This window comes from Monodon monoceros, unplaced genomic scaffold, assembly GCF_005190385.1.
Source record: "Monodon monoceros isolate NGI ecotype Baffin Bay Population unplaced genomic scaffold, NGI_Narwhal_1 Super_Scaffold_12, whole genome shotgun sequence".
In the NCBI taxonomy this organism is placed as follows: Eukaryota; Metazoa; Chordata; class Mammalia; order Artiodactyla; family Monodontidae; genus Monodon; species Monodon monoceros.
Genome location: NW_021703768.1, coordinates 159,188,958 through 159,209,976, shown reverse-complemented (window position 1 = coordinate 159,209,976; position 21,019 = coordinate 159,188,958). Strand labels below are relative to the sequence as shown.

The window sequence follows — 21,019 nt, the reverse complement described above, 5'->3', positions numbered from 1 at the left end:
TGGGGGACGGGGGCAGGACCGAGGCCCTGAGGAGAGACGCTCTGAGCCCGGGGGTGGAGGGGTTCGGGGGTAGCAGGGCACAGGGTGCAGAGGTGCCTCGGTGCCACCAGCCTTGCCTTCTCTGTCCACCCAGATATACCCCAACGAGAGACACAGCATCCGCTGCCCCGAGTCCGGCGAGCACTATGAAGTCACACTGCTGCACTTTCTACAGGAATACCTCTGAGCCCGCGGGCCGCCACGCGCGGGCCTGCGCAGTCAGAGCACAAGTGGCTTCGCCGCCGCCGTTGCCGGAGGGACCGAGCAGCCCCGCAGGCCCTGTGCAGCGCCTCCTCCCACCGGCCCCGCCAGACCGCCCGCCCCGGGAGCTGCCACCTTCGCCCCAACGCCTTTTACTGTTTTCGTTAACGCTCCTGGGGTTTCAGCCTGCTGCTTCTTCGTGGCCAGGATGGAGAGATGAGGCCAACGTCCACGAGGCACTTCCTCATGCCATCCCTCCTCTCCCTGTCATCCAGGAGCGGGAGCCTCAACTCCGCTGGGCACTGGAGGCCAGAAGAGACTCGGAGGAGCCGGCCTTTGCCCCGGGGACCCCCAGGCCCAGCCCGGCCACCGGCGCAAAAGCATGCGGTTGCCTTTCCTCCCCACCCGCCCACTTCATATTTGTGTTTCGTTTTGTTTTTCTTTTGGGGGGTGGGCATTTTTATGAATTATTTAAAAGAAAGATAGCAAGGGGTGCCTAAATCTAGATTCGGGGTCTGCCGCTGGGCCACAGGGTTCACCCCAGCCAGCACCCGAAGCCCACAGCGGGAGTCGTGCCCGGCAGGCCGTGAGCGGTGCGCAGGGAAGCGGGGCAGCCTTCCGGCCCGGCTTTCAGGCAGGCTCTGAAGCGCACCCAGCCCCGTTCTCCCCAGCCCAGCCCTCCGCCACACGTTTCTGCCTGGCCCGCCCGCCCAGACCGGGGTTCCAGGGCTGGGAGTGGAACCCTCCCCACCTCAGGGTTATCCTTACTCCTTCCTTTCCCTCCCGCCAAGAGTTCTGCCAAGGGCGGGTAGGAAAAAAAAAACAAAACAAAACAAAAAAAAACCCCACCAGAGACGAACCACCTCTACACATTATGAAAAGAAAATATTTTTGTCGATTCTTATTCTTTTATAATTATGCGTGTAAGAAGTAGACTCATTAAACGATTCCAGATGGAAGCGTCGCCACCTGCCTGAGGTTCTTTCTGAACCCCTGGGGCTGGTGATGGGGGCTCCTCGAGTGGGCGGGGGTCCTAGGAGGAGGCTGAGCCAAGGGCACGGCAGTCCTTGAAGTCGAAGGATGGGGGCGCTGCTTGCTCAGCGGTGCTGCCCTGGCATGAAGTGGGGGGGTGGGGCGCCACCCCTCAGCCAACTGGCCCAGTAAGGACAGTCCCAGAGGTCCTGAGGCAGCCTGTGGGTGCCTCCGAGGTGCCTGGCCCTTACTTCCTTTTGCACCTCTCCTTGTCCAGAGACTTGACTCAGCGGTTGGGGGTCAGGACACACCAACAAGGGACGGCAGGCCGTGCCCCTCTTCATGTCTGTCCTAACAGCTGAGAGACTAGGAGACCAGAGACCATGCCTGCGCAGAGGGCACCCTTGGTTTCTAACAGCACAGTGGCCTCTCCCTGTGCCATCAGCCACTCCATCCTTTCGGAAAGTCCAGTTTTTTTTTAATGGCTTAAAGAATAAAACAAACTAGTACAAAAGAATATAGAGGAAAAATACGCCCTCCCTCCCGAGAGGTAACCCCTCCCCAGTCTCTCTTTTTAATACCTGCCCTCTATTCTGCCCTGTGAATGTGCCATAATTTATTTTGCCAGGCACCTATCAAGGGATAACATAGATTATTCTGGGCTTTTCGTATGAATCAACAGACTTTGTCAAGGGCCAGATAGTAAATATTTCGGGCTTTGTAGGCCAGGCAGTCTCTTGCAACCGCTCAACTCTAGCCCTTGCAGTTCAAAAGCAGCCACGGGTGATGTGTGAATGAGTGGGCGTGGCTGTGTGCCAATAAAACTTTATTTACAAAGCCACACAGCCGGCCAGATTTGGCCCACAGGCTGTAACTGACCAAACCCATGGGTATAAAGGATCCTACAACAAACAGCCTTGTACATGGTTGGGGCATATGTCTGAGTGTGTAGGGTAAATTCCTAGAATTATAAAAAGGCATATTCATTTTTAATTTTGAAGAATATTGCAAATTACCTTCTAAAGAATGCCTCAGTGTACACACTTCTTTTTTTTTTTTTTTTTTTTTTTGCGGTACGTGGGCCTCTCACTGTTGTGGCCTCTCCCGTTGCGAAGCACAGGCTCCAGACGCGCAGGCTCAGCAGCCATGGCTCACAGGCCCAGCCACTCCGCGGCATGTGGGATCCTCCCGGACCGGGGCACGAACCCGTGTCCCCTGCATCAGCAGGCGGACTCTCAACCACTGCACCACCAGGGAAGCCCAGTGTACACACTTCTTGGTGAAGTGTGCTTGCTCCTCCATTTCTTCATTACTACGTGTTATTTTTGCCAATCTTAGGAGTGACGCATGGCATCTCACTGTAATTCAAATGCACATTTCTTTTATGTGTACGAATATTTTCATGCTTTAAGACACTTGTTTAGGAGTAATAATTTGCCCTTTTTTTTTTTTTTTTTTGCGGTACACGGGCCTCTCACTATTGTGGCCTGTCCCGTTGCGGAGCACAGGCTCCGGATGTGCAGGCTCACGGGCCCAGCCTCTCCGCGGCATGTGGGATCTTCCCGGACCGGGGCACGAACCCGTGTCCCCTGCATCGGCAGGCGGGCTCTCAACCACTGCACCACCAGGGAAGCCCTGCCCACCTGTCTTTTGATCTATTGACCTCACTGATTTGTAGACACTCTTTATGAAGGAAATCAGTCCATGGTCATACACGTTGCAAATTGAACTGTGTTGTTGATCTCAAACAGTTTTATGGGTGGGAATCTCAGCCAGTGAATGTTTAAAATCATCTCAGGAACAAGAAGATGTCTTGCCCTTGACCCGCTGTGAAAGAAAGTGGAGAGGCAACTAGTCACAAGTCACAGAATGACAGAAGCTGGTGAGAAAGGGGGCACTAGGGTTGCCCCGTGAGGCTTGTTAGCCCACGCCCTGCAATTGTCTCAAGCAGGAAATTTTGGGGGGTGGGGGGGTGGGGTGGGGCGGGGCGTGCCTCATAGCATTCGGGATTTTAGTTCCCCAACCAGGGATCGAACCCACACTCCCTGCACTGGAAGTGTGGAGTCTTAACCACTGGACCGCCAGGAAGCCCCTCAAGCAGGAGCTCTTCATCGGAACTTACTACCCCTACCTCCCTCGGTCAGTACTCAGCATCCATCAGTCAAACTTCAGTCAGTTGTATTCCTGCCCGGACAACAAGGCCTGGGGAGGGACATGGGAGGATGGGTGACGGGCAGCTACAAAAGGACAAGTGTCTGCTGGCAGAAGGTCTTGGTCTTGGAGGTGGCAGTTTAAGAGACCTTTGTTTTCCTCATGGTTGATACAGGGCCACTTGTTTTCTCCACCACTGGTGGGATTTCCATCTGAGGGAGGGTTCCCACTCTGTTTCAGGTCGCCCGTGTATATGCTCGAGTCCTTTCTTGGTGGAAGTGCTCAGCTCTTCCCTAACTGGCAAGAACCCATACGCGATGGACATAAAAACCCGTTTCATATCGTTTGCAGATACTTTCCCAGTTTGTCATTTGCTTTTCAAACATGTTTATGGTATTTTTAAAATTCTCTATTTTTTTTAAATTGAAGTATAGTTGATTTATAATGCTGTATAGTGTTTTGTTTTGTTTTTTTGGCCGCACCTTGAGGCATGCTGGATCCTAGGTCCCCAATCAGGGACCGAACCCATGCCCCCCTCAGCGGAAGCGCAGAGTCCCAACCACTGGACCACCAGGGAAGCCTCTTTTTTTTTTTTTTTTTTGTTTCTTTAAAATCAACTATAGACACATGAGAGGTTGCAAAAACAGTGCAGAGTCCCGTGTACCCTTCATTCACGCAGCTTACATCTTACTTAACCCTAGCACACTGTCACACCAAGAAACTGATGTGAATACGACGCAATTAACTAGACTCTAGACCTTATTCAGATTTTATCAGCTTTCACATGCACTCATTTGTGTGTGTGTAGGTCTGTTCCACGCTGTCACCTGTACAGATTCCTAGAACCACCACCACAGTCAAAATACAGAGCTGGTGGGGACTTCCCCGGTGGATCAGGTGGTTAAGACGCCGTGCTTCCACTTCAGGGGGCCCAGGTTTGATCCCTGGTCCTAGAACTAGGATCTCAAATGCCCTGCGGCCAAAAAAAAGAAAAAAAAAAGCTGTTTATTCACCACAAAGGAGCTCCTTCATGCATCCTCTTTATTATGTCCTCACCCACCCTGTTTATGGTGTCCTGACCATGGAGAGAAAAGTCGTGATACCTGTGTTATCAAATCTTTTCCTTTATGACTGCTAGATTTCATGTCATGATCAAAAAGCAGGATCTTGAGAATGATGGGTTTTTTTCTTTTAATCCCTTCAGTTTTTTGTTTGTTTTTTGGAGGCAAAAAGGAAAACAGAGAAACAAGAGGCTTGGGGCTCAGTCTTTCTGAAAACACAGACACACACCTACCCCTCTTTGAGTAGGAAACTCAAGACCACTCACAACTGAAATACCTTGTTAGCAAAAGCGCTTGGCCACTAATTGAATCCTTCATAGTGACAGGCTGGTCAAACACAGCGCTGAGGATATGGAGATATAATGGAATCCTGCTGTGTTTAACACAGAATAGGTCTGCCGGCCTCCAATTTATGGAGCCAATTCCTAACGGGTCCACAGCAGCCAGCTGCAAAAAGGGAGCTATTTCTGCAGAAATAGTGGAGTTCCCTAATGCCCTTCACCCTGCTTCCCCTAATGTGAACATCTTACATCACTATGGTACAAGCCAGGTTACTGAAGCCAGGAAATTAACATCAGTACAATCCTTTTATCTAATATACAGGCCTTATTTGGATTTCACCATTTCTCCCTCTAATGTCATTTTTCTGGTCCCGGATTGTTTGCGTCCTCTGCCCCCAAATTCATGTTGAACCCTAACACCCAGTGTGATGGTATGAGGAGGTGGGGGGGTCTTTGGGAAATGATTAAGTCATGAGGGTGGAGCCCTCATGAATGGGATTAGTGTCTTCATAAAGGGACCCTAGAGAGCTCTCTCTCTCCCTCCATAATGTAAGGACATAGCAAGATGGAGTGTGTGAACCAGGAAATGGGCTCTCACCAGACACCAATTCTGCCAGAGCCTTGATCTTGAATTTCTAGCCTCCAGATCTGTGAGAAATAAACGTGTGTTGTTTAAGCCAGCCAGTCTGTGGGACTTTGTTATAACAGCCCAGACTACGGCAAGGATCCAATCCAGGATCCCACATTTCCTTTCCATGTCTTGGTCTCCTCACTCTGTGATGGTTCCACAGTCTTTGTCTTTCCTGACACTTTTTTCTTTTTGCGGTACGCGGGCCTCTCACTGTTGTGGCCTCTCCCGTTGCGGAGCACAGGCTCCGGACGCGCAGGCTCAGTGGCCATGGCTCACGGGCCCAGCCGCTCCGCGGCATGTGGTATCTTCCCGGACCGGGGCACGAACCCGTGTCCCCTGCATCGGCAGGCAGACTCTCAACCACTGCGCCACCAGGGAAGCCCTTTCCTGACACTTTTAAAGAGTACTGCCAGTTATCCTGGTTGAATGTCTCTCAACTTGGGTTCATTTGGTATTTGCTTTGATTAAACTGAGGTCGTCCATTTTGGACAGGAATTCCACAGAGGTGCCACTGAGAATGTCCTTCTCTGCATCCCGTTGGCGGCTCCATGGTGTCACTGTCTCATTTTTAGCGACGTTGACTTGATCACTAGGCTAAAGATCGTGTCACTACTGTAAAATTACTACTTTCCCTTTGTAACTAATATGTATCTTGGGGGGGAAATACTTTGAGACAACGCAAATATCCTGTTTCTCACAGTACGTTTCCCCCACCAGTTTTAAGCAGCGATCCACGGATCTTGGCTGTAACAATCATGAGGTGTTTGCTCAACGGTGATCTGTCATTTCCTTCATTCTGCCTACATGTATTAATCTGAATATTAGTGGTGGTCTTTTATTTACTTCACTCCTTGTACATGTACGAACTGTTGGAACTGAAGGGTCAATCCCTTGCCTAGTGAGGGACGAATGGACCCTAAACCAAGGAACCTGTTCCAATTTCACGCACCCCAGTACCCTCTCTGTACTTCCAAGCCCCGCCCCAAGATGGCGGCCCGGGCCGGAGGGGCGGGGCGCTCCGGATCACGTGGTCGTGTCGACGCCGACGGGGCCTCCGGCTGACGCCCTACTTGTCCCTCGCCGCGCTCCGTCCGTCGTCCCTGCCCAGCGAACCAGATCCCAAGATGGCGGCGCCCAGCAGAAGAAGGAATTGCGGCGGCGGCGCCGTGAGCTTGTGGGCCGCGCTGCTCCTGGTGGCTGTGGCGCTGAGGCCGGCACGGGCGGTGTCTGAGCCCACGACGGTGGCCTTTGACGTGCGGCCCGGTGGCGTGGTGCACTCCTTCTCCCAGAACGTGGGCCCTGGGGTATGTGCCTCAGCCACCCCGGGGGCTTGAGCAATGGTGCAGGCGTAGGCAGGGCCTGGGGAGGGGGCGCGGACCGGCGGGGCGGGGTCTGGGGGGATGGGGGGAAACGGACCGGAGGGGGCGGGGCCTGAGGGGTCGCGGACCGGCGGGGGTAGGGCCTGAGGATGGAGGGCGGGACTTGGTAGCAAGGCCTGACAGAACTAAGAAGGGAGGCGGGGCTCCTGGGGGCTGGCGGCTTTGGGAAGGCTGGGCCACTAGCCTCGTCTCTAATTCCTGTCTCATGACCAGCGTGCCCAAGCAGCCTTATCCCCCAGACCCAGGTAACTCCCTCGCTGTTGGAGGGCAGGACGGGCCCAGAGATGGGGAGAGGGGAGCTGGAGGCTGATGGGCATATGCCTCCAGGGCCTGCAGAAGGTCGTCCCGCTGTAGCTCTGACCAGGGAGGAAGTGGACAGGCGTTGCTCTTTCCTTCCATTGCACAAGGTACCCCCGTCTTTTTCATTGAAATGTGGGGCCAGGCCCTCCTTACCTGGAGGTAACAGGCCTGGGTCTAGTCTAGCCCGTCCCTAGCTTATTGGAGAAGTCACTTCCTCTCCCAGTCTCCTTTTCCCTGCCTGTAACAACGATATCAATCATCACTATTTGTTGAGTACTTCCTTATAACCAAAGGATATTGTGCCAAATTCTTTTTTTTTTTTTTTTTGCGGTACGCGGGCTTCTCACTGTTGTGGCCTCACCCGTTGCGGAGCACAGGCTCCGGACGCGCAGGCTCAGCGGCCATGGCTCACGGGCCCAGCCGCTCTGCGGCATGTGGGATCTTCCCGGACCGGGGCACGAACCCGTGTCCCCTGCATCGGCAGGCGGACTCTCAACCACTGCGCCACCAGGGAAGCCTGCCAAATTGTTTATGTGAGGCCTATGTTATGGATGAAGAAACAGAGGCTCAGAAAGTTTTGCACTTGTCCAAGGTCCACAGCGGAGCAGAGATGGGCCCCTAGGTGCCCCTCCTTCCAAAGTTCATGTTCCTAGATGGGTGGGTGCTGGAGGTGGGTGTGACCTCCCCCTTCCTGGTCTTCATCCCCCAGAAGCCATCTGGGTTGTTTGTCCTTACCCAGGATCTCCCAAGTAAGGAGACAGGTGCGGGAATTCCAGATCTGCAGACACTGGAAGGCATTGCAGGGCTGGCCTCCAGGGACATCGGCCAGAGGGATCTGGCTCCACCTCCTTTCTCTGAGTGCAGATACTCAAAAGCAGGATCCTCTTGATTCTGGATCTCAGAAGGACATCCTGAGACCCTGTACTTCAAGCACTAACGATTATCTCCTACCGAGACTCTTTTTTCCTTCCATTCTCTAGGACAAATATACCTGTGTGTTCACCTACGCATCTCAAGGAGGGACCAATGAGGTGAGTTGTTCAAAATTCTACGTGGTTTAGTACGACAATATCCATTGTCATACAGAGATGCTCTCTAGGGGACACTGGACATCAGACTATTCTTACCTAACCAATAAAAGACAGTGCTTAAGTTACATAATGACGGCAGATTCCATTCATAATTCCACGGAGTGAACAAACGTCTGGACAGAAGGAGGGATGTGAGACGTGACTCTGCCATTCCCATGAGTCTCTATTAGGGTATTCTGTTCATTTTCTGTGCTGAGTAACAAATTATCACAGACTGAGCAGCTTAAAACAACACCCGTTTATTATCCCACGGGTCTGGAGGTCAGAAGTCCTGGTCAGCTCAGCTGGATGCTTCACAAAGCGACAATCAAGGTGTCAGCTGGGCTGGTGTTCACCAGCAGGCTCTGGGGAGAACCCTCGTCCAGACACATTCCAGTTGTTAGCAGAATTCGGTCCCTTTTGGTGTGAAACTGAGGTCCCTAGTTCCTTGCTGGCTGTTTTCTCCAGCTGGAGGCAGAAGAGGAGGTAAGAGAGGTTCGAAGCACGAGAAGGATGTAGTGCACCACAGCTGGCTTTGAGGGACCACGTGGGAGGGAGGACGTGGCCTCCAGGAGCTGAGAGCGGCCCCTAGCTGGCAGCAAGGAAATGAGGGCTTCAGTCCTCCAACTGCAAGGAATGAATTCTGCTGCAACCACATGAGATGGAAGAGGACCCAGAGCTCCAGGTGGGAACGCAATCTGGCTGACACTTTGATGTTAGCTTATGAGACTGAGCAAAGAACCCAGCCCCACCACGCCCGGACTTCTAACCTACAGAATTGTGAGCTAATGAATGGGTATTGCTTTTTATTTATTTATTTATTTATATTTATTTTTGGCCGCGTCAGGTCTTTGTTGCTGCGCGTGGGCTTTCTCTAGTTGCGGTGGGCGGGGACTACTCTTCATTGCGGTACGTGGGTTTCTCATTGCAGTGGCTTCTCTTGTTGAGGAGCACGGGCTCTAGGCGCGCAGCCTTCAGTAGTTGTGGCACGTGGGCTCAGTAGTTGTGGCTCGCGGGCTCTAGAGCGCAGGCTCAGTAGTTGTGACGCACAGGCTGAGTTGCTCTGCGGCATGTTGGATCTTCCCGGACCAGGGCTCGAACCCTTGTCCCCTGCATTGGCAGGCGGGTTCTTAACCACTGCGCCACCGGGGAAGTCCAGCACAGCTTTTAATGCTACTGAATTTGTGGTAATTTGTCACACAGTGTAGTGAGTTGAATGAGGCCCCCCCCATAAAGATATGTCCACATCCTAATGCCTTGAACCTGTGACACTTAAGAAAAAGTCTTTATAGATATAATTAAGTTAAAGATCTTGAGATGAACAGATTATCCTGGATTACCCGGGTGAGCCCTAAATCCAGTGGCACACATCCTTATAAGAGACACACATGGGAGATTTGATAAAAAGAAGACACACAGAGGAAAAGGCCATGTGAAGATGGAGGCAGAGGTGGAGTGATGTGGCCACAAGCCAAGGGACACCTGGAGCCACCAGAAACTGGAAGATGTAGGAAGGATTCTCCCCTGGGGCCTCCAGAGGGAACATGGCCCTGCCCACACCTTTTTTTTGGACTGCTGGCCTCTAGACTGTGAGAGAACAGATTTCAGCTGTAAGCTACCAAATTTGTGGTGATTTGTTCCAGCAGCCCCAGGAAACGAATACACACAGCAATAGATTACTGTTACAGCCAGTAATGCACCATTACAGATAAATACTCTGAGGATAAAATACTGTTGTTAAATTCTGGCTAGACACCGCCACTTGGTTCTGTCTGAAGGGAGGGCAGCACACGTGTTTGAGAAGAGACACAAAACAGACTTTCTCCTCGTGATTGTTAGAAAGAATGAAAGATAATTGAAAAGGAAGAATTAATTGTCACTGTGAAAGTCAGTGTAAAGCATCTTTTGTACCCGTAAATTGTGCTTTCCTCCCCAACCCTCAGACTGTAGGGAACACTACTGTCCTTTCAGAATAGTCTATGGCACTGTGTCCCCTAATAACGGACAGTCCCAGAGATGGAGGCTGCCTGGGGACCGCTCCATGTTTGCCTGCCCCTCCCAGCATCCTGGTTCTGAGTACATCTCTTCCCCCCCCACTCCCTCACTTAGGGCAGCACATTAAAATGGGCAAGAGCGGGAATTCCCTGGGTCCAGTGGTTAGGACTCGGCGCTCTCACTGCCGTGGCCCCAGTTTCGATCCCTGGTCAGGGAACTAAGATCCTGCAAGCTGGGCAGTGCGGCCAAAACCAAAAACAAAAAAGGGTGAGAGCGAGTCCGCCCGCTCCACCGGGCACTGCTGACTTTAGAGGCGGGGTCGCTCTCTGTGGGGGGCTGTCCTGGGCAGCCTCCCTGGCCCCCACCCACTCAATACCAGCAGCCGCCCCACCCAGTGTGCACTGGGGGACAAAAGTGAAAACCACTGGGCAAGAGTGACATGAAATGCACTCCTTATTTTGCATATTTCCAGTTTGTAAGTAAAAGTAAATGATTCCGAGCAACAGTATTTTATGTCATTTATTTATTTTTTTGGCCACACCACGTAGCATGTGGGACCTTAGTTCCCCGACCAGGGATTGAACCGGCGCCCCCGGCATTGGAAGCGCGGAGTCCTAACCACTGGACCGCCAGGGAAGTCCCCCAGCAACAGTATTTTAACAAAATGTAGCAAACGCCTGGTGACACCCTTCCCAGCGGTGTCACCAGGGGGTGGCAGCTCTGCTGGGGAGCATCGCCGCCCTTCCGCCTGCCTCCAGGACAGCAGGCATCCTGCGATCATCCGCCCCTTCCTTGGCCACCTCCAGGCCTTGCTGCTTCTCCAGGTGGTCCACTCCATTATGGGATGGTGACAAGTGGTGGAACATTCTCCCTTGGTCCAGGCCCCTTGGTCCAGCCGTGCCCTGCCACGAGCTCCAGATCCTTCCCAAAGCGCCTTCCTCCCCCAGTCAGCCCTTTCCCTGCCTCCTTTGTTGTGTAGATGATCAATTCGTTATACAATAAAATTGTGATAGCACCATCGCCTTGGTGTTTGTCGGGCGGCCTGCAATGTGCTGAGACAGATACACGTCTCGTTTCCTCTTCAGAACCCCAGGAGGCTGTCCTTATCCCCGCCTCACACACGAGGACACGGTGGCTCAGAGACTGAAGACTGCCCTGGCTCCCCCAGCTGGGACGTGACCAAGGTCCCCAAGGCGCAGGCCCCTGACTGCCGCCCTGAGCCAAGACATGCCCCGCGTCACCAGCAGCTCAGAAAAGAACGCCCGCGCCTCCCTAACGGTACCCTTGGGATGGACAGTCCACTGCAGCGTAGGGGGAGAGAGCTAGGCTCACTCTTGGAAAGGTGGCTGGGTCACAAATTCTAAAACCAGCATCAGGCTTGATTCTGCTGTTTCGGATGAGGGGATTGATTCATCCTCAAGGAAACACCTAAGAGCCCAGCAGACACGTCCAGCACCCACTTGTTCCAGCAGCACCAGCCTAGAACTGTGATCGTCAGACACCACGGGCTGACTGCAGAGCTGCGTGAACCCAACGGTGCGACCCACGGGCTCTCTGGCTGCTGGCCTGCCGCCTGCTTAGGAGCGAACAGCCGGCCGGATTCTCAGCAAACATGCAGGGGCCGTCCAAGATGTTCTCCGGGATCCGCTTGGCCACACTTGGGGGCCCTGCCAAGATGCCCCTCGGAGCAGCTGGAACGGAAGCCCCAGAGGCCCAAGTGGCACTTCTCTAGAGCCATCGTCAACAGAGGGGAAACGGGTCTGTGGTCTGGGCTCCCAGGGGGCCCGGGATGCAGGCTGGGCCTGGGGAGAGTGGGAGGCCAGGCTGCTTTGACAGTGGTTCGTTTCTCCAGAGGGTCACCTGAGAGGCCGGCTGGTGCTGGGTGACAGCAGGCACGGCGTTATTCATGATCTCAGTGCCGGCCAGCATCCTGAGCGGCCAGAGAGCTCGTCCAAGGTTGCCGGGAATGCGGCCACTTGGGAAGACTGGCCCTTTCTTATCAAGTTAAACGTACGACCCCATGCTTCCACTCCTCGGTATCTCCCCATTAGAAATGAAAACTTATGTCCACACAAAGCTTGTACGTGAATGTTCATAGCAGCCTGATTCATAATAGCCAACAAGTGGAAGCAACCCAAGTGTCCCCCAGCTGATGATGGATAAACACAGTGTGGTCCCTTCACACACGGGAACATCAGTCAGCCATGAAAAGGGGTGAAGCACTGACACTCGCTACCATGTGGATGGGCCCTGAGAACACGGTGCTCAGTGAGAGAAGCCAGACACAGAAGGACACACAGTGTGTGATTCCATGGATGGGAAACATCCAGAACAGGCAGATCCACAGACACAGAGAGTGGGTTCGTGGTGGTTGGGCTAGGGGAGGAGATGGGGGTGTGCCTGCTCATGGGGATGGGACTTCTTTGGGGGGTGATGAGAATTAGGTATAGGTGATGGTTGCACAGCTCTGAATATACTAGGTAGCATTGAAGCATGCACTTTAAAAGAGCATATCGTCTATACATGTTTTATTTTTTAATGTAAATTTATTTATTTTTGGCTGCATTGGGTCTTCATTGCTGCGCGCGGGCTTTCTCGTTGCGGCAGGCGGGGCCTACTCTTCATTGCTGTGTGCAGGCTTCTCATTGTGGTGGAGCACAGGCTCTAGGCGCGCGGGCTCAGTAGTTGTGGCACGCGGGCTTAGTTGCTCCGCAGCACGTGGAATCTTCCCAGACCAGGGTTCGAACCCACGTCCCCTGCATTGGCAGGAGGATTCTCAACCACTGCGCCACCAGGGAAGCCCCATATTGTATGTTATGTAAACTGTTTCTCAATAAAGCTGTTAAAGGCAAGTGAATTATTGATATACGTGTAGCCACATGGGTGAATCTGATATGCGTTAGGCTGAGTGAGACTGACCGGCGCAGGAGACCATGTCCTGTGTGATTCCACTCAGGTGGCATTTTGCAAAGGCACAACTATGGGGACAGAGCAGATCAGTGGTTACCGGGAATTTGCAGGAAGGGGTTGACTCCAGAGGGATGGAGGAGAGATAACTGGGAAGATGGAACTGATCTGTATCTTGATTGGGCGGTGGATACACAGTGTGTGCATTTGTCAAAACTCATAGAACAGACACTGAAATGGGTCCATTTCACCATCTGTTACTTGTCTCCTAATAAAAAATAATAGCGGTTACCAATTACCTGTCCTCGATTACACCCAGCCACTTAGATCCTGAGCCCCCTAGCCTCCCAGAGAAGGTCACAGAGGGTCGGGCTGAACAGGCTGCCCCAAAACACACCGTCGTGTGAGTGTCTGATGCCAAAACCTGAGCCTTACTAAGGGCACCTACTGCCCACCCCGGCCTGCGGCCTCGAGACCAAGGTCAAGTTCATATAACAAGACCACTCAGAGGGATATTGACCCTATTGCTAAGAAGCTCTTGGTTTAAATTTTGTTTGCTTTCATAATTTAAAAAAAAAAAAGTTTAAATGTTTGCCTCGGGACTTCCCTGGTGGACCAGTGGTTAAGACTTCAAGCTCCCAATGCCAGGGGGCCCAGGTCCGATCCCTGGTCAGGGAACTAGATCCCGCATGCCACAACTAAGACCCGGCACAGCCAAATAAATAAATATTTTTTTAAAAAACAAAGAAGCCTCATTTTCATGAATCTTTTAAGAGCTATGGAAAACCATCCCAGATACATTTCACAGCGTAAAACTGTTTCCGGGCGCTCAGAGGCCTGGAGCCGTAGGCAGGAGTTTTTAAATGGAAAATAAATGTGTTGGGCAGGTCCCCTTGCCATGCCTGCCCTACCTGAGTAATTGGCTTCTACCTTCATGCTGCAGGCAAAAGACTTCCAAGTCACCGTTTACTCCCATTATAATTAACATACAAATGGCCTTGTTTCTATTAATGGAAAAGCTCTGGCATTTAACCAGATGATCAGCAATTGGATTCCACCTTTACTCTCAGGAGAGGATGGGACACTCTCATTTTCCTAGCAAAATGCAAAAACGCCGCAGGTCACCAGACCTTGCGTTTGGCCGGGTTTTCAGAGGCCCTGAAAATGAGAATAAACTGGTAGCGGTGTGTTTTGGAACCATTTAAGATTTTTTTTTTAATTTAATTTTTTTAAAAAGCTAACACAGGGACTTCCCTGGCGGTCCAGTGGTTAGGACTCCACGTTTCCACTGTAGGGGGCATGGGTTCGATCCCTGGTTGGGGAGCTAAGATCCCGCATGCCGTGTGGCCAAAAAAATAAAAAAGCTAACACACGTCATTCAAAAAGAAAAAAACATAAAAAGCTCTCCAGCGCCTTCTGTCGGCCCAGTTCCCACCCACGTCCTACATGTAACCGGGGTTATTAAAATCTTGCATCTTCTCTGAGGACGGCTCTATGCTTATGCAAGCAAGCATGGGTGTATTGTCTTTCCTTCTTTTATTTTTGTTTTTATCTTTCCCAGTAGACTTTATTTTTTACAGCAAAATGGAGCGGAAGGCACAGAGCTTTCCTGTATACCCCTGCCCCCCAACCATCGCCCACCAGAGTGGGACGTTTGTGACGGTCGTTGATGAACCTACACGGACACGTCATCACCCCAAGTCCAGAGTTGCCATCAGGGTTCATTCCTGGTGTGGTGTGTGCCGTGGGCTTGGACAGACATACAATGATGCGAGGCCGTGTGTCCCGGACTGACCTGCCTGTCCTCTCTCCCCAGAAGTGGCAGATGAGTCTGGGGACCAGCGAAGACCAGCAGCACTTCACCTGCACCATCTGGAGGTGAGCGAGGGTCCGGTGGTGGGAGCTCCTCCCGGACGAGACACCTTCGTTCTGGGCGGTACCCATACTGACGGTGTCCTGCGCCCCTGGAGGGTCGCAGGCAGGAGAGGGGGTGCCGTCCTGTGTGGGACTTGAGGGCAAGGAGGGCCTCCCGGGGAAGCACGTTGACACTGAGGCCCTAAGGGGGCGGGGTGGGGGGGACTGGGAGGTGGCGTCTAGGCAGCGGCTGCAGCCCCGGGAGTGGGGCCAGGCTCCCCAGATGCCACCCCCTTCATGGTCACCTCAGTTTCACTCCTTGCTCAAGGGCTTCATCTCCCGCTGTGCCCACCCTTTTCATAATCCCACTTCCTGGAGCCCAGCTCCATGAGCCCGAGAACGGGGTGCTGGGCCCTCTGACGGGGAGGAGGGTAATGGAGCTTCACCAGTTCTGGCCCTTCTCCCCTGGGCCTCACGGCCTGGAATGTGTCGCCCAAGCAGAACAGATTTCTCAAGCATTTGCCACGCGCCTGACGTAGAAGTCCCAGCCGCGTTCTCACCCTCATGGGACCGGGGTCAACATAGGGGACAGATCAAGAAGTGGGACACAGAGAGCAGCGACAGTGACATTTAGTTAAAGAAGACGCTTGCAGGCGTTGGCGCAGAATCCCCGTCTGCTGCTCAATGCGTTACAAACCGCAGGCTAAAACGTACCAAGTATTGTTGGGGAGCTTCTCGTGGGGGCAGAAGCCCTGCGTCCTCAACACGCTACCATCATCCCCGCTGAGAGGGGAGACCCTGTCTGTGCCCCTTCCCAGCCTCAGAGAGAAGAATCCCAGAGGCAAGGAGCTGGGGTGGGGGACTCCCTAATTACAGGTTAGTAATCAGGGCTGCATCCCCCCGCCAGTAGACCACCGTCTCACACAGGCTTGTGAGCACCAGCCCTCCACCTGGGCACAGACCCAGGCCGCACTGGCCCAAAGCAGGGTCCTCAGCCCGCAGCCTCTTAGCTGACCACCCAGCGGCCCCCCAAGGACACGCTCAGCCCCAGACACCCTGCCGTTCCTAGTTAACCCCCATACTTCTCACCCCCGGGATGTGGCCCGGCCTCACCCCTAGTGCACACCTGGGATGTTGTCCACTGGATGAGAAGTGTTCTGTGAGCGGATGCGAGAGGCCCCGTTCTAGAACAGCTCCTACCCAGAAGGGGAAAGAGGCTTGTCCATCAACGAGCCAGAAGAGCATCCTGGCAAAGAGGAAAGAGTGGATCACATTGAGGGCGCCCCATCTGTCCTTCCCAGAAATGCCTGGCAGCAGATCCCATCTTGGAGAGCGGGGAGGGGGGGCACACAGCCCTGGGCTGACCCTGTCGCCCAACCTTTCTTCGCAGGCCCCAGGGCAAGTCCTACTTGTACTTTACGCAGTTCAAGGTGGAGGTGCGGGGTGCTGAGATCGAGTACGGCATGGCCTACGTGAGTGTCACCTGCACATGGGGTGGCCGCCTGGCTGGGCCACCATGGACTGCAACTTGGAGACCCCGGGGGGGTGCGGGGGGGAGTGAGGAGATGGACACCAAGCCCTTAGAGGGAGGCCTCGTGGCGCGGGGGGCCGGGGTTACGGTGCCCAGAGGGGAACCCGGCTGACCCCCAGAGACACCTGGCCTCCCTCTTGTAAGGCCCGCCGGCCTCCCACCAGTGCCCCCTGCTGGCAAAGCCAACAGGAAGTCGGGGGCAAGGGGGCTCAGCCCTGGGACAGGGGCAGCGAGGGCGGAAGTTGGCCCAGGGGGCAGGTGGGCGGCTCATTGGCGTCGGGAGGGCCCCACGCCCCTTGGCTCCAGTGACCTGTGGTTCACAGGCCAGCCAGCACCTTCTGCTGCGCTCCTGACCCCCACGGCCCCTCCAGAGCCCAGCCACTCTGCAGAGCCCACCCCTGCTTCTTCATCTGGGTCAGAAACAGTGTGAAAATCACCTTATCAGTCCCAGAAGCAGAACCAGTAGGAGACAGGCATTAAGAGATTCACTGCCAGGAATCGGCTTCCACTGTGCGAGTCTGGCTTTGGGGGTTTCCTCCAGGGAAGCCTCAGCTCTGCCCTGAAGGCCCTCCCCCTGATTGAATCAGGCCCGCCCAGGTCCCCGAGGATAATCTCTTTTACTTAAAGTCAGCTCAGGATGAGCCTCTGTCACATCTACAAAATTCCCTCCCAGCAACCCCAGCAAGGGTCTGATTGTATAACGGGGACTGTGGCCGCTCCAATGACACATCAGACTGTCTGTCCATCAGACTTAACTAATCGCTCTCTGGGGTCCCTTCTTACTTTGAAACTCTATTATTTTTACTGATTTGAAAAAGACACAATTCTGCTGTTTAAAAATTACATGCAAGAAGAGACTGCCATGCTAGTATCATTTCCATAAATTAACTAAAAAAATAAATTCCCTTCGATTTGCAGGGAAGGCATGAAGTTTTAAGCTAGTTGACAATCTCTTAAGTGGATTAACCCACTGCTTCTGCTGGATTCTCTTTTATGTGCTTCAAAAAGCATCTCGCGGCTCTTCAGCAGAAGCATGCAGCTTTAGTCTCTGCTGCTCTGCAAAGCAAAGCGAGCCGTGTTCCTTCCCCATTAGAAAAGTTTCCACTTGTTCCCTTTCAGTCGAAAGCTGCTTTTGAAAGAGAGAGCGATGTGCCCCTGAAAAACGAGGAATTTGAAGTGACCAAAACAGCAGGTGCGTAGAGGGGTTTGTGGAGCTGGAATCTAGGTTCTCAAGCAGGGAGGGGGTGAGAGAGGGGACAAGACCCCCGCTAGAGGGCGATCCAGGGGCCCTGTGGTGAGAGGAGGCTGCCATCCCTAAACGGCTTCCGCAAAGGGCCACCTAGTAAATATTTTCGGCTTTGGGTCCCCCTTTTAAACAACTCGACCCAGACCCCGTAAGGCAAAGTCAGCCATAAGCCACTAGTCAGTGAATGGGGGTGGCTGCCTTCTAATAAAACTTTATTTCGTGAACACTGAACTGTGAATGTCATATCACTTTCCCATATCACAGGACGCCATTTTTCCTTTGATTTTCCTTAAAGCTATTAGAGAGTGTAGAAACCACCCTTCGCTCACGGGCGGCAGGCACACTTGCCCGATCCCTAGCAGAGAACGGAGAGCATGAGAGTCTGTCCTCGGAGAGCTGCATCCTGGGACACTCAGCTCCACAGGAGGCCAGGGAGCAGGGGGCCGCGGGGTCTGACGCCTACACAGCCTGGCCGTCCTGGGCTCCGTGACAGCTTCCAGCAGCACAGTCGGGACCTTGTGCATGCATGACACGGGAGGCAGGGGTCACCTCCTGGGGCCCCGAGACTCCCTGGCCTCTGACCCCATTCAGCTGTAGCCATGCAGGCCAGATGCCGAGCAGAAAGAGGGGCGGTAGGCACCCGAGTTGGGGCTCAGGGTGCGAGAGCAAGGGGGGATGAGTGAGTGAGACAGTGAACACGGGGCTGAGCCGAGTCGGGGGGCCCCGAGGGTCCTGAAGGACGGGGGAGAGATGAGGTGAGGAACCCATGTGGCCGTGGACGTCACCAGGCACCAAAGGGGAGGGGAGGGGAGGGGAGTGGGTGGCATGAGCGGGGCTTTTAGGAGGGCCTGGAAGGAGGCCCGACCTGCCCGCAGGTCCTCCGGGTGGGGGCAGGGGCCCGTTTAGAGTGGAGATCAAGGACAGAGGGGATTGGGTTGCTGCAGACCCTGAGCTCCAGGGAGCATAGATGGTGAGGATGGACAGGGAGTGGGGGGCAGGCTGGGTGTGCAGAGCAGGGGGCGGCCAGGTTCCCTGACCCTGCCCGAAGAGCGTCAGACACGTTTGCCAGTGCAAACCTCCAAACCCCGGCCATTCTCAGTGTGGCAAAAATGACCACGGCTCTTCCCACGTCGACATCTCCCATGGCCTCCCACTGCCCTCAGGACAGGCCCACAGCCTCCCCGCCTTTCTCCTATCCCTCACCCGTAAGACATACAGGGCCAGGGGCCTTTCCCTGTGGAGTCCACTCGGAGACTGCTCCCATCGTTGCCCGCACCCAGCTCAGGACCCGGAGGATTTGCAGAGGCGAGGGCTGACCAAGGGTTTCTTCTTTTGCAGTGTCCCACAGGCCCGGGGCCTTCAAGGCTGAGCTGTCCAAGCTGGTGATCGTGGCCAAGGCGACACGCAGTGAGCTGTGACCAGGAGTCCCTTTGAGGGTGGCTTTTCCTCATCTCCGCTGAAGGAGCTGGGCCCCATGAGGGCCCAGTACTGGTTTTCTTGGGGGGTGGGGGCTGTTAATTTTCTGCCCAGGCTGATGTTGCCCCGTTGAGAGGGCTTTGCAGGGCAGCTGAGGCGCCAGGGCAGAGTCTGGAGGGCCAGGACTCTCCTGGCTCCCACCTTCCCCTCCCCACAAGGAGTGTGGCTCTGAGACCCACTGCTCTTCTTATCAGAAGAGGCGTCAGGGCACAAGGTGGGGCTCACGGGGGTCACAGCTTTTCTGAAGCCAGCAACGTCTCCCCTGGATCAGGCCAGGCTCCAGGATGCTCCTGGGGGGAGCCGTCCTGCTGCTCTCTGACCCTAAGCCAGCTGTTTTCTTGTCATCCCCCAGGGGACCAACTTTCAGACTAACTGGGCAGAAGTGAAATGTTCTTTCATATTTAAATAAATAAGACAATTAAAAAGTAACCACACAGTCTTGGCATCTGGCGCTGGTGCCCACCTGGCTGGGCACGTGGGGCTGGGGGCCCCTACTTCCCTTCGCTGCTGGAGACGGGTTAGCTGCATCACCCTGGGCACAGGGACTTTTCTGCAGGCGCAGACGTGCGGGTCCCGAGGCAGCTGGACCTTGCCGAGCCCATGGGGCCACGCCCAGCAGAGGGTGAGCGCTCCAGGGCAGACCTGCTCTTCTGCATCCTGTGGTTGGCTCTGCTTACTTTTTTTTGAGGTCGGATTGCAGCTCGGTGACTTTAAAAAAGAAACAAAAACCTGCAAGCAAACCAAAATAAATAAACGATATCCCCAAAGGCCTCAGCCACTCAGGGGAGCCTGGTCTCCCAACAGCAGGGCCTGGGAGTCTGACCCCCACTGGACTGTCACCCTGACCTCTGACTGTGAGGAAAGAAACCATGTGGCCATGAAGTGGGTCCTTGATGATCAGAATCACCACGTTGGGGCGACTGAGGTCTCTCTGTTCCTGTCACTCACCTGGCCCTCCCTCATGCCACCCAGGAGCCCGGTGCTGCTGTGACCCCACCTGCCCCGGGGCCTCAGCGGTGCTGATGTAGGAATGGCTCCAGAGAGAGGCGCAAGCAAGATGAACAGCTGTTCCCAGAATCACTGAGGGGGACCTTGGGCCCACGGTACTCGGGGCAGGGGCGGGGCACCAGCAGCCTCAGTGGTCAAGCACACATGATCTGCACCACACCTCGTGAGCAGCTCTGGAGGCACACACGTCCTCCGGGAGGCTCGCTCCACCGAGCACGATGACCTGCAGTTCTCAACAGGGCCCAGGAGATGATTGCCCAGGGCCTCCTGCAAAAACCAGGCAGCTGGACACAGGCAGAGACGATGGTGCACCCTGGGCCCCGAGGTGTGTGAGGGCCAGACCCTGGCTGAGAGGGATATTGATTCTTCTATGGTCAGCCTGGAGTCACTTACCACTTCCAAGTACTGGGCGCCAGCAGGGATGCAGAGCGGTAGGTGCAATGTGCTGGGACACAGCAGGGCACCTCTGGACACAGAGAAGCTTCCCCTTTACTCCATGTGATGTGTGCGTGTGCCTTTATGGAGCTTTCTGGTGAGCGAAGCCACCCGGCCCCAGGACCTTTGGTCATTATGAGGAGCTGGACTGAGCCCTGTCTGGGCTGCAGAAGCCAAGCTCTGCCACCTCTGCTAGTCTGCTAGTCTGTCATCCAACGCAGCGGGAATCAAACCTGCCAACAGGCTGCGGGTGTGTGACGTTTATGTGCAACCTTGATTCAAAACGCAAAAACCCTAGGTGGGTGAGAGCAAACTGTCAGATGCTTTTATTTACAGAGTTTTGTAGCGCTCTTTGGTTTTTTAAAATTAAATCTCAAGTGTATGAAAAGAGTCCAGACAGGTACAAAGCCTTATCACATGGATATATGCCTGCAGAGCAGAGGGCAAAGGATTTCGTGTGGGGCTTCTCAGCGTAATCAAAA

General features: G+C 54.1%; 2 protein-coding genes across 6 annotated transcripts in view; both read left to right on the top strand.

Moving 5' to 3' along the window:
* Positions 1-1,204, top strand: part of DPP9 (dipeptidyl peptidase 9) — a 41,207-nt gene extending 40,003 nt beyond the window's left edge. For all 5 annotated transcript variants that reach the window (XM_029216250.1, XM_029216253.1, XM_029216254.1 and 2 more), the window contains one exon: positions 134-1,204. In XM_029216250.1, coding sequence (XP_029072083.1) covers positions 134-226 — 93 coding nt within the window. In that variant the 3' untranslated portion in view covers positions 227-1,204. The remainder of the gene's footprint in view (positions 1-133) is intronic.
* A 5,194-nt stretch (positions 1,205-6,398) lies between these two features.
* On the top strand, positions 6,399-19,525 carry MYDGF (myeloid derived growth factor). Its single transcript, XM_029218118.1, has 6 exons — positions 6,399-6,640; positions 7,996-8,046; positions 14,804-14,865; positions 16,232-16,313; positions 17,492-17,564; positions 18,957-19,525. Exons 1-6 carry the CDS (start codon positions 6,461-6,463, stop codon positions 19,034-19,036), a joined length of 528 nt encoding a protein of 175 aa, XP_029073951.1. The 5' UTR covers positions 6,399-6,460; the 3' UTR covers positions 19,037-19,525.
* Positions 19,526-21,019: the final 1,494 nt, after the last annotated feature.

Bases quoted from the DNA above. Each gene is read 5' to 3' on its own strand.
- MYDGF (XM_029218118.1), top strand. From the start codon at position 6,461: ATGGCGGCGCCCAGCAGAAGAAGGAATTGCGGCGGCGGCGCCGTGAGC. The intron at 14,866-16,231 runs GTGAGCGAGGGT...CTTTCTTCGCAG, and splicing joins TTCACCTGCACCATCTGGAG to GCCCCAGGGCAAGTCCTACT. The intron at 16,314-17,491 runs GTGAGTGTCACC...GTTCCCTTTCAG, and splicing joins TCGAGTACGGCATGGCCTAC to TCGAAAGCTGCTTTTGAAAG.